A 12,606-nucleotide genomic window follows, 5' to 3' on the forward strand; every position below is an offset into this window, starting at 1 on the left:
TATCGATTCATTCAGCACACTTTCAATGAACATGCGTCACATCCAGGCATCTCTGGGCTCGGGGGAGCAGTGGTGAGTAGGGTGGATGAGGGCCCTGCTTCTTGGGGTTTCCCTTCTGGTGTGGGACAGGACACAAACCTCCACTTAACAAGGACATAACCACATTTACCATATGGCAAACATACTGATCTAAATAATCAAATAGCATTGTCTCTGTGAACTTCTGCATAGAAATCTGTGAAGCCTAAGCAGAAATTCTGCAAAGAACTTCCGTGCAGGCACTGTGCTTTGAGCACCTCCTGGGTGACTGCTGTGCTAGGATTTCTGAAGCCACAGAGCTGGTTCCTGCTCACAGGGGGCTTACAGCTCGTTGGGGGAATCAGAGAGGGGCCCCTGAACCCCTCAGGCTTTCATCGGCCGAAGCACAGGACGGGGAGTTGGTGTTTGGGTCCCGCGGGTGCTTTGCCAGGCCACTGTGGCCCTCATCCCGTTTTCTGCACCCTTCCCGTCCCCAGACATCGGCGACCTGGAGGATTTCCCATTTTTCTAGCTGGTACCTGACCTCAGCCAGGGCTGGATCTACTTGTTTTTTTTACTACAAAGGCTACTTTGCGGTGACACTTAAAAAGCTGAAATGCTGACTTTCAGTAAACTTGAGGGAATTCTCAACTAGGTCCTGTAATTTAGGTTTGCCGTCACCAGGTGGTGACAGATGCCTTCGTTCAAATAGCAGGAGGGTACAATGTGCCCCCTCCCCCTGCTTGGATGTAAGCAGGAGAAGTATTCTCTCACTCTTGCAACTGACGACCTTTGGCTGCGGGGCATGGTTCAGCGTGCGCATCTATCAGTTTGCTTTCTGGCTGTTCTTCTTCCTTCTGTTCTCTGAGGTCAGTGTGACCTTGAGTAGCGCGGGGGCATGGCTTTCTGGTTAGGGTCCTCTGCAGATGGAGGCTAGTTTGCTTCCATGGGAGTCCCTCCCCGGATTCTTTTTCCTTGTCTTTCCTTTGAACTTGCTGCCCCGTGAAGAGCAGAGACCAGGTTTTGTTTGCGGGATCGCTGGAAGGTGAGAATGCTGGTCCCCTTACGCTCTTCCCATTGGCTCGGGCTTCCAAAGTGCTCCAGGTTCTCTGCCTTGGCGCCGTCATCAGATGGAGGTGTGATGGAGCACAGAAAAGAGGCGGGTTTATTTACGGCAGCGCCTGCTGGGTTGAGTTGAGGGGACGGCCACAGATGTCCCTGGTCCCTCACTGTCTCTGTGTTTCGGAGCAGATTTGACTCCTGTGGTCCGGGGCCCGTTCTGAGCACCGTCATCTCTCATGAACTGTGTGTGTAGCAGGACGCGGGAAGAGGAGGGCGGAGGGACCGAGAGGAGACTGTTGAAAAAAGTGCAGTAATAGCCCAGCTAAGAGAAGGAGGCAGATGTACAGCTCACGGCTGACACGCTCAGGAGACCCTCTGGGGGCTTGGTCTGGGGAGAGGGATTTTGCATCTCGGCTGGGATGTCCCCCGGCTCTCGTGGGCCCAGCTTGGGTTGGGGGAAACGTCAGCTTCCCCATCTGCCCATTGGGAAAACCAGTTTCTCATTCGTCTGTCGAGAGTATTAACCCCTGAAAAATGACTTTTTTGCTTCTGTGTTGTTTGTTGGATCTTAGGCTCTTGTATGCTTTGAAAATATGTCTTTCTGCATAGGGTGGTTATTTCCTGATCAGAAAATCCGCCCACCCAGCAGCCTCTGAGTCAGGTCTTGATTGCTTTTTTAAAGTTCCTTCACAAGTTGGGATTCAGGGCTCTGGGAGGACGAGGACCGTCTCCCGTTTCTCCTTATCCTGCTCTTCCCATCACGACTCCGCTTTAAATATAGACGCGTGCCATCCGCAGTGTGGCAACTGGCCACGTGAGGGTACTTAGATGTAAATCACCTGAAATTAAATATGAATACAATGCAAAGTGTAGTTCCTCAGTTGCACTAGCTCCTGTCAAGTGCCTAAAGCCGATGCCTGGTGGGTACCACGTTGGACACCCCAGAATTATGGAGCGTCTCCATCATCGCAGAAGTTCCTTAGGACAGCGCTGCTGTAGCCTGCCTGTGTCGGTCAAGGTTCAGACCTACAACAGACACTGCCGTGGCCGTTCTACAAGGATGAAGACTTAATACAGGAATTTAAAGGTATACAAAGCGACGGGAAGGTTTGGGAGAGCAGGCAGGTAGGCGAGGCCCCAGGACTGATCCCAGGACCACACGGCGGGGCTGGATTGCTGAGAGGACTGGGCCTTGGGGGTCTTTAGGAAGTGGATCTGGATGTCACTGTGCTGGGGGTCACGGCACCTTGTCTGAGGTCCGGGGACCAGGAGGCCATCGCCAGAGCCTTTCTGTCTCTACAGAGCGAGAGTAGTGGCACAGACACCGTCCCCGCCGGACGTAGTTTCAGTTCAGGCCTTGACTTGGCTGACCTCACAGCCGCGTCATTCTGGCCGCGGGGAGGTTGGAAAGTGTGTCCAGCCTCTGCGGGACAGGAGCGCGCAGAGGAGGAGGGGGGACGGCTTCTGAGTTAGTGGGTCCGGCAGTCCGCCCGGGGCCGAGCGGGACCCCAGCCTTCCCCGGGGGGAGCACACCCGCTGCGACGGCCCGGGCCTCAGCCGTCATCTGAGCCCAGAAGGCATCCTTCCTGTGTGAGCGCCTGGCTATCTCAGCAACGCACTAGATGGAGAAGATTGATGGCCTCCTGCTCGCTGCTCATTTGGCCTTTCATGGGCAGAGAAAGCTCGCTTTCTGTTTCAGGTCGGCTGCCTCGCTCTTAAAGGGAACGGAGGCCCCTGGTCACTGCGGGCTTCTGCAAAGCCCTCAGGACGCACCTGGCCCGAGAGAAGGCACGTCCTTTTTGCTACACGATGGCTTCTCGTCTCCATAAATGAGCTGAGGTTGTGCTGTGTGTACAAAGCCTGGCCGCTGGGAGACACCCCCTCTGTGCACGGCTGAATGTGCTGAGGCCAAAGGGGGAGGTCACGTTCACGAAGCCGGCCTGTAGCCCTGAACCCCTTACACACACATGGCTAACTGGGGGTGCCTTTCTGGTGCCAGGCGGTTGGGCTTCTCTACTGAGGGATAATGTGGAAGGGAGATGGGGAGGGTCATGCTGGCCGCCGGGGTTGGAGGTCTGCCCGTTTACACTGTGGGGTCGGGAGGGGATTGGCGAAGGAATTCCCAAGCAGAGAGCAGGGGGAACCGCATGCTGAGCACATGCAAAGGTCCTGGGGCGGACAAGGGCTGAGCATGTCTGAGTGAAAACGGGGCCGGGACGGCAGGCGCGCCTGGACCAGGCTGAGAGAGAGGAAGCTCCGAGAAGCAGGCAGGGCCGCCCTGCAGGCTCACAGCCCGTGGCAGAGTCTGGACTGTGAAGAGATTTGACTGGGAGGACGACAGGGCCTGATTCATAATCTGCATTTCTGAAAGGTCACTCTGGCTGCCGCGTGGAGATTGGATTGGGGACGGGCAGGAGAAGTGGGGGAAATGTCAGGGCTCCTGCAGCATCCTGGGCAAGACATGGGTGGTGGCCTGGACCAGGCCAGTGGCACCGGAGATAGACGTCGTTTCTCACAGCCTCTTCCTCCGGAATGCTCCCCCGAGGTCACAGCAGAGAAGTCAGCAGGGAGCCTGGGAAAGCTCGTCCTCTCGGGCGCCGACAGACTGGTCCCCGCGCTTTCCCAGGTCACCCTCGTCGTGACATCATCGTCATCACGGGCCTTAGCAAGCAGATACTTTGCATCTTCTGGGATGTGGCCCTGGGGCAGGTGCATGGATGGACGCAGATGAAAGAAAGTAACTCCATTTCATCCCTGAGCAGCTCCAGGTCCCAGCACCACGCCTCCCTCGCTGGGGCCCCCGGGGAGCCCAAGTCCTGAGCTCATCTCCTGGCTTGGACCCTGGCAGAGCAGCCTGTGCTGAGGCCGACCGGTGCCTCGTCCTGGTCCCTTGGAGCAGCAGCCCGTGTGTGCGGGCTGGGGGGCTGCCCAGGGGAGCTGAGCCGCTTCACGAGTGGGAGTCACTTTCTCCCATACGAGGAAGGCGTCCGCGGTGGGCGCCCACCTGTGTGTGCCGCCTGGTCTGCTGAGCCGCCGCCCTGGGCTCGTGCAGAAAGGCAGAGCCAGAGCAGACGTAGACGGTGGCATCTTTTCAGCTGGCAGCCAGGGGACCGAGCTTTGAATCAGCTTTATAATTTGAAAATTGGTCTCTTTGCATCGGGTGGTTATTTCCTGCTAACCGAAGCCGTCAGAGACACAGAGCTGCTTCCCTTCCTCCCTAGCTCTGCTCCGGACCCACCAGTGCGGGGCCTGAGATGGAGCTTTGCCATTCCTGGCATTCTTGGATCCCTGCGTCCTCTTGTCATGGGGGTCCTAGGGGTCCTGATACGGCCTCCTGCCTGGGGGGGCGTCGTCCCAGGGCGTGGGGGACAGTCACTTGTGATAGAAGAGGCTGAGCTGGGCCTTGAGGTATAGCCTTGATGGAGGCCAGCCCGAGGGGCCACACCTGTCTCTCGTGTGTGTGTGTGTGTGTGTGTGTGTGTGTGTGTGTTTACTGTGCCCTTTGTTATGTCACAGGCTGCAGCAGTGCTTGGGCTGCCAGGACCGAAATACTGAAGGTTGTTTTCTTGCCCTCTGGCTGGGGAGAGGTTGACATTCCACTTTTCCCCACGGGCTTATTCGTATGTGCTTCTCCAGATGGTCCTCTCCCGAGAGGTCCCACTGCTCTGGGAACGGTTCACAGTATAAATAAGGTCATCACCCAAGGCTCGGGTGGCTCTGAAGTCAGCCCTCCCAGACCAGGCTTTCCGAGCCGCGCTTGGCTCTGTGGAGCCCTGGTCTCGACGCCTCGGGGCCCCGGATGCACCCAGCCCCGGCCTTCGCGGGTGATGGAGGCCGCTCCTGCCTGCCGCTTCCCGCCTTCTTCTCAGACTTTGTCCAGGCGTTCCGGGAGCGCCGGGATGTGGCCGCCAGGGTCTGCGGGAGGGGGTGGCGTCAAGGCCTCGTGTCAGGAGAGAACCGCGGAGAACTGGACAGTCCGGCAGGGTGGAGCCAGGGCCGCTTTCATGGACGCGAGGGAAGAGGGCGGCCGGCCCAGGAGCTCCAGCAGAGGCTGTTCAGCATGGTCATGGGCAAACCGGGGGTCTAGGAAGGAAGGTGGTTTCCCACAGATCAAACGGGCACACTGAGGGTCGCAGCCCTCGCCGGTGAAGCCGGTGAGACACGCGGTCCGGCCACGCCGGACCCGCTCGGTCCAGGGCAGCACGTCAGTCCACCCGCCTCCATCCCGGAGGCCCCGGGGCGGGTGGTGTGGTGGGCGCTGCCCCGTGAGGACCGCCTCGGACACGCAGGGTGTTCTTGGGGTCAGCAGTGCACCCCCTTCACCCTCAGGCCATGAACCCCCGGAGGAGCTCGGCTCGTGGCCCCGTGCGGGCGTGCGCGTGTGCACGGGTGGAGCGCGTGTGAGCGCCGAGGAGGTGGGGCGGGCCGCTCGGGCTGCAGGCGCCTGGAGGCATCGCGTCCTTTCCTTGCGGCTCCCGTAAGAAAGGCGAAGGCCCGGCCTCGCGGGGTCCCGCTTGCTTTAAGCTTCAGACGCACACACGGAGGACGGCGGCAGGTGTGTGACAGATGAGACCCCCGGTGGGAAGGGTTGGGTCCTCCGGCTCCCGACATCCTAGATGGTGACGTGGCGCTGGTGTCGGGTCGGGGACAGGCCGTGAACTGAGGACCAGGCCCAGGAGCGGGGGTGGGGCTCCGGTGCCACGGGGACCACATGGCGACCGTGCAGGAGGCGGCTGTCAGGGGACAGGGAAGTGGCAGCAGCTGGTACCTAAGTGGACCTGAAGTGCTCATTTGGGGTCCTGCGGGGTGGGAAACGCACACCTGTGATGCCGTCCCCCTCCCTCTCGTGCCCCCGGCAGACATCACGAATCTGTCACCTTTCTCTTGTGCTCAGAAAAGTCTCAGAATCCTTGAGGTACAGCGTTTTGGTGGTCACGTTGGTCAGTTGGCATAAAACTGGAAACTTACCGTGTGTCACTGGTGTGATGATGGAAGGGACATAGACTTTGGAATCTGGCAGGAATGACAGCCCAGGCAGGTGCGAGCAAGCGTGTTCATTCTCTTTTGGTTGCAAGGGACAGAAATCCAGTTCAAATTAGCTTAAGTGAAGTTACCTAAGGAATAAAACTGGAAAGCTCAGGGTGAGGCGGGCATCAGGTGTGGCTGGATGCAGGTGCCCAGGGGTTGTCAGAGTCTGTTTCTAGGATGGAGTGTCTCTGGGTTCTGAGGCTAAGCTGAGTTGTGTGCTCCTCTCTGCACTGGTCCCATCGTGGACAGGGCCGGCGGTGGGGGTGAGAGGGTCACACCGGGAGAAGAAGTTGCCTTGAAGTCTAACCTAGAAGGACGAGCCCAGGATGTGCGCTGGGGGGAGGGGGCTGGGCCAGGCACCAAGTGTTCATCTGGACCCAGCGCGTGGCAGGGCGGAGAGGGAAGGGCCCCACGAGGCAGTGTGTCCTGGGCCAGCAGCTTCCCTGGAGGAGCCTTGTGTACACGAAGCAGAGAAGAGGGTCATCGTTGGGGGCGGGGCTTGCAGGTGACATTCGTGCCACTGGTTGGGCTCCAGCCACAGTCTCCCAGGAGACTGAAGTGGCCTCCAGATGCCAGGCTCTCTGCCCACAGTAATCACCCCACTCCCTGTGGCATCTCCTGATCCTGTGGCACCTGCCCAGCTGGCCAGTGTCAAGGTTGCGTGTCTGACCTGGGGCCCAGGCTGAGCTGATCCCTTGGTAAGCCTTGTAGGATTCTGGGGTGAGGTGCCCGCCGAGCAGACGGGGGAGAACCCACCAGGCACGCGCCGTGTCATAGGGACAGTCTTGGAGGCTTCTGTTGCCTTCAGACCAGAGCCGTGCAGATGCTTCTACGCTGGATTTCACTGGTTCCTACCCAGGTTTCCTTCTGGTCACCCCCACTACACACAGCGCCCTTTCCCAGATACCAAACTCTGCGTAATGAGTCACCGAAGGCAAGTGGCTTTCCGCAGCAAACACCGTGCTGTCTCCCAGTTTCTGCGGGTCAGGAGCTCAGGAAGGTCTCGCTGGGCTGTTCTGGCATCGGGTGTGTCGTGGGGTTGCAGTCGGGTGGTGGCTGGAGCAGCTGGGGGCTGGCTGGGACGCCCACCCCCCAACCCTCCGCTGAACTTTACCAGTCAAAACGGTCACAAGAGGCCAACCCTTTGTCAGGAGGAGGGCGCGTAGATCCTATTTCTCAATGGGAGCATGTCAGAGGAGCTCCTGATTCAAAACAGTCACAGCCCCCCGCCCTCCTATCCAACAACTCCCATCGCCACATGGGTTTGAGGTACCTGGATGTGACCTTGCTTGGGTCCAACCCCTTCATTTATCAGACTTACTTTTATTTTTTGGAACTTAGGTGCAGAGATTTGAGTGAATTATATCCTTCAATTCATTGTACATTTGTCAGCATTGATTCATGCAGTGGCTCTCATTCATTCATTCATTCTTTTCTGTCCCCATACGCCTATTCTCATTTTCTGCCTCACCTTCCATAAACAACCATTCTATTCTACTTTATTTGTATGTGTTCTTACAAGTATGTATTTTAATTGACACGTGTTGCATTGCATGTTTGTCCTTTTCTACATCCTCCTCCTCTCACTGTGTTTCTGAGGTCCATAAATGTTGTAATGCAATACATCTCGTGTCTTGTTCACCTAAAATGAGGGGTGTGATGTATCCAAGGTCACACGGCTGACCTAGACTGAACTAGGACCAGAGCAGATTCCCAGCATCACACACTGATGTTTCCATGTGCCACCTCCCTGGCTCCTGCAATGGTTTGAAATAGGACATTTTTAAAAAAAAATAGATCTCTATTGGAGTAAAATTGCTTCACAATACTGTGTTAGTTTCTGTTGCACAGCAAAGTGAATCAGCCATATGCATACATATGTCCCCATCTCCCTTCCCTCTTGAGCCTCCCTCCCATCCTCCCTATTCCACCCCTCTAGGTGGTTGCAAAGCACCAAGCCGATCTCCCTGTGCTATGCTGCTGCTTCCCACCAGCCAACTATTTTACATTCGGTAGTGTATATACGTCCATGCCACTCTCTCACTTCGTTCCAGCTTCCCCCCCCCACCCCATGTCCTCAAGTCCATTCTCTCTGTCTGCCTCTTTATTCCTGCCCTGCAACTAGGTTCATCAGTACCTTTTTTTCTAGATTCCATGTATATGTGTTAGCATACAGTGTTTGTTTTTCTCATTCTGACTTACTTCACTCTGTATGACAGACTCTAGGTCCATCCACCTCACTACAAATAACTCAATTTCGTTTCTTTTTATGGCTGAGTAATATTCCATTGTGTATATGTGACACATCTTCTTTATCCATTCATCTGTCGATGGACACTTAGGTTGCTTCCATGTCCTGGCTATTGCAAATAGTGCTGCAGTGAACATTGTGGTACATGTCTCTTTTTGAATTACGGTTGAAATGAGACTTCAAAAAAAAAATTTGTGAGTCTGGGATCCAGAGCACATCACGAGCTCTCCTGTTTTCCTCCCAGTGACCGCTGTCCCGTGTTCTCTCCTGCAGGTCCCAGCTATGGCAGCCCGCGCCCGGCTCACGCCAACATGAACGCCAACGCGGCCGCGGGGCTGGCACCTGAGCACATCCCCACACCGGGGGCCGCCCTGTCCTGGCAGGCGGCCATTGACGCGGCCCGGCAGGCCAAGCTGATGGGCAGCGCTGGCAACGCCACCATCTCCACGGTCAGCTCCACGCAGCGGAAGCGGCAGCAGTACGGGAAGCCCAAGAAACAGGGCAGCACGATGGCCACCCGCCCGCCCCGTGCCCTGCTCTGCCTGACCCTCAAGAACCCCATCCGGAGGGCGTGCATCAGCATCGTCGAGTGGAAATATCCTTTTTGCTCGGGGCCAGCAGATGGTTCTCAGACCTGCTGCATCTGTCACCAGGGCGCTGTCTGAATGCAGCGTTCTGGGCCCTACCCAGCGTCGAGTCAGAGTCTCTGGGGATGGGCCCAGGAATCTGCGTGTATAACCAGCTCCCTGGGGGTTGTTTTTTTATGTAATAAGCAGCATTTGAGAAAACAAGACTAAGGGGTAGGAAGTATCCCCCCTCCGGGTTGAGCTTGCCCAGGACCCACTGATGTGTGGGGTTGACAGCGTTGCACCCCAGAGCCCCCCTCCTCCTCCGAGCTGTGGGGCTGGCGCAGGTGCGGGACCTCCTGCTCGAGGGTGCAGGACCCGGGAGAGGCGAGAGGGGCAGCGCTCGGGCCGGGGCTCGGTGTTTCTCAGCCTTGGGGTACATCAGCGTCACCTGGGGGGTTGGGACAAAGCACAGGTGTCTGAGCTCCGCCCAGGCCTGGCTAAACTCTCCAGGTGCAGCTGAAGTGGAGAGCGCCGGCCTGAGGGTGTAACGCCGACCCGCTGTCTGCGTGGAACCCAGTGAGCAGGGCCTGCAGAGGAAGTAGCTTGGAAGGGCTAGGCTCTCAGGGTGCCATTGCCGGCCCCTTCCCGCCCGGGGATAGTGGGGAGGGGGAGATGGAAAGGCCCACAGCCATCAGTGGGTGCACCCCTGACTTCCCCGTGACGACACAGTGCCCGTAGGTCACACGGGCAGGACTAGGACCTGGGACTTCGTGCCGGGTGTTTTTCTAGTAAGAATCCATTTGGGCAGGGCCGCCGCGTCTCCGGGATTCAGGATGGAGGGCTGGGTTTCAGTTATGATTTTCCATGGAAAGGTTTAGAGGTCTTGGGAATGGATGAAAGGTGAAAGGAGATGTTAGTTCTGTCGGTGCCTGAGCCCTGAAGTCCAAGGGCACTTGAGAGGAGGCGCCCGAGCCCAGTGCCGCTGCAGGCAGGGCTCCCGAGGCCGAGGTGTCCGCTTCCCAGGTGACCGGGTGAGAGGCTGGGCTTGGGCGGCCCCGCTGGGCTGCTGTCACAGATGCTCAGTCAGGGCCGAGGGGCCAGGGGGTGGGGGCGCCTGGGGGAGCTGAACTCGCCCACACCACGCCGCTGGCAACCGGTGGAGCTGGGATTCAGATCCAGGTGCCCCGAATCCAAACCCACGGTCCAGGCGGCCTGCTCCCCGTGAGCCCAGAGTGCAGAAGAGAACGCTCTGGAGGATGTTTAGAGGATGCCACCCGGCCCGGCTGGGACACAGGGGGACCCGACCTGGGCCTGAACACCCAGCCCACAGTGGGCTCCTCCACGTTGCAGAGTTTCTTTCGTGCCCGAGTGGTTTCTTCGCACCTTCTCTTCCCCAGCAGTAGCCCCGAAATTTACCGTAAGGTGATGGATGGAGAGCCTGAAATTGGGGGTGAGCAACGGAGCCGGAGACGCCCTGGGCTTAGCCGTCACCGACCTGGGAGGGTGACAAGCTGACTTTGACCACAGGGGCCAGATGATGGGAACGAAGCTGCCAGCCTGGGGCTGAGTGTCGCTTCTCCGAGCAGGTGGGGACAGGGTGAGAGGGAGGAGGCCGTGTGGGAGGAGGTCTAGAGGAACCAGCTTCCTAAAAACGCTCAGGGTGACTTCGGAGTGGATCAGCGTAGAATGTTCCTGACAGGCTCAGACTCCGGAGCCAGGCTCTCTGGTCTGACCCCATCCTACCCCAAGCCATGTGACTCTGGGCACGTTGACATCTCAGCTTCCCTGCGTAGAAGCGGGGTGATAAGTGTCCGCCCCCCCAGAGTTCGGGTAGTGTGGTCAGAGCAGGGCCGGCACGGGGCGAGCACTCGGTCAGTGTCAGCTCCGGGCCTTCCTCTCGGCCAGCATCCCGTCTTCACCACGCGTCCTCGGCCAGCTCAGGGGGCAGCACGGCCTGGTGGAAAAGATGAGTCAGAAGCTCTGGTTCGGACCGGGCTCTGCTGTTGGCCAGCTCGGGTCTGGGAGAGGTGGTTTAATTTTCTGTGTCTGTCCAGCTGGGGAGCTGGGCGGTGCACTGCAGGCCATCTTCTGGACATCAAGGCACACGCAGACGACGACAGTGTCTGTGGGGCATGCTGGGTGAGTGGACCCCCAGCTCTGCCCTTGGGGCCGAGGGGACCTGTAGCCGGGAGGCCCCGGACTAGAGAATCACCGCTTCCTTCCAGGCCCCGAGCTGCCCTGATGACACAGGTCTGGGGCCGTCCGTGGCAGAGGAGTGGACAGTGGACGCAGTGGCCACAGGTCTGGGTTCTGGTCCTGGCTGGTCAGTGCCTGATGTGGGTCTCGGGAACGTTTCTCAGGCTTTCTGGGCCTCAGGAATTTGGACCAGACCATCTCCAAGGTCTCTTCCTGCTTCAGGATTCGTTAGCTATGTGAGTGCAGGTTTCCCCGGAGATGGAGGTGGTCCCTTTCTCCAGGAATGGCCATCCTCCTTCTCTTCCTCTTCCTATGAGGCTCCACAGACTAGGTTGGAAACTTGGCCGTGTTGGGAGGTGGGGAGATGGGGCTGGAAGAGCATGAACTGGGCCCTTCTTCCGAAGCCCCCTTCTCTGGCCTTCAATTGAGGGTGCAGGGTGGAAGGGCTGTTATCACAGTTGCTCATTTTTCTCTCGAGAATGTGTCTGCCCTGATATTTTGGTGCAGAAAATCCGGGCACAAGGACCTCCCTGATTGCTGGGGCGGGGGGGCGAACCTTGGCTTATCCCCTCCAGCGCCCGGCACAACCCGCGGGCAAGTCAAGAGGCCCTGGGACACCGGCCACCTCACCGCAGGCAGGGCCTCCGCAGACTGAAGGGGCTCTGGGCCCCTGCACGGAGCTGCCGTCCCCCGCGTGCACAGCACACGGTGCTGTACTCCTGGCCGTCCAGAGCCCCTGGCCACCTTCAGGCTCTTCGCAAGCAGAGAATAAGGAGGAAGAAAAAAGAGACTCCAAATTTAAAGTTAAAAGATTGAAAATCCTATCTCCAAATTTCCTTGAAACGTCTTCAAGTCAGGTCTCTGCCTTGAATCCCAGGGGGTCCGCCTCTCCCCCGCCAGGCTCGGTCGGGCCCCGGTGCGGGCCGCTGGGGGTGGCGAGCCCTGGCTGGAGCAGGCCTCAATCTTTCAAAGCAACCCTGAGCACACATGAGGGAAAATGAAGTCCAGGGCAAATCTAAATAAATAAAAGAAGGGGAAAGAAGTTTTAGAAACCTGTGTTTACTCTGGCACGCGCCTGGCCTCCACTGCTTTTGACATATTAGGGAAAATTTTGGCGGGGGCCCATTAGAAGCACTTAACAAGGCATATGTTTCTTTTCAGAATACAAGGGGCTTGGAATGTATTGTTTAAACAAGATTCGACGAATCTTTGATTCAGTTTTGAAACATCTATCTGTGTATGTTTGTCTCACTGGTGCTTACGTGGCATTAACTTCCTTAACTCCCTTCCCAGGCCATTTGAAATCATTATTTTACTGACCATTTTTGCCAACTGTGTGGCCTTAGCGATCTATATTCCCTTTCCAGAGGACGACTCCAACGCCACCAACTCCAACCTGGTAAGTGCACTGTTGCGTCTGCGTTTCCGAATCGGCGGAGAACTGAGCTTGGATCACGTGGATTCAAGCTGGAACGTGTTTGA

At 57.7% G+C, this 12,606-nt stretch overlaps 1 protein-coding gene across 21 annotated transcripts in view; it reads left to right on the forward strand.

Moving 5' to 3' along the window:
• CACNA1C (calcium voltage-gated channel subunit alpha1 C) overlaps positions 1 to 12,606 on the forward strand; it is a 551,559-nt gene that overhangs the window by 115,809 nt on the left and 423,144 nt on the right. For all 21 annotated transcript variants that reach the window (XM_057556043.1, XM_057556040.1, XM_057556042.1 and 18 more), the window contains exons 2-3: positions 8,633 to 8,954; positions 12,418 to 12,523. In XM_057556043.1, coding sequence (XP_057412026.1) covers positions 8,633 to 8,954; positions 12,418 to 12,523 — 428 coding nt within the window. The remainder of the gene's footprint in view (positions 1 to 8,632; positions 8,955 to 12,417; positions 12,524 to 12,606) is intronic.

Source organism: Balaenoptera acutorostrata, chromosome 11 (genome assembly GCF_949987535.1).
Source record: "Balaenoptera acutorostrata chromosome 11, mBalAcu1.1, whole genome shotgun sequence".
Lineage (NCBI taxonomy): Eukaryota > Metazoa > Chordata > Mammalia > Artiodactyla > Balaenopteridae > Balaenoptera > Balaenoptera acutorostrata.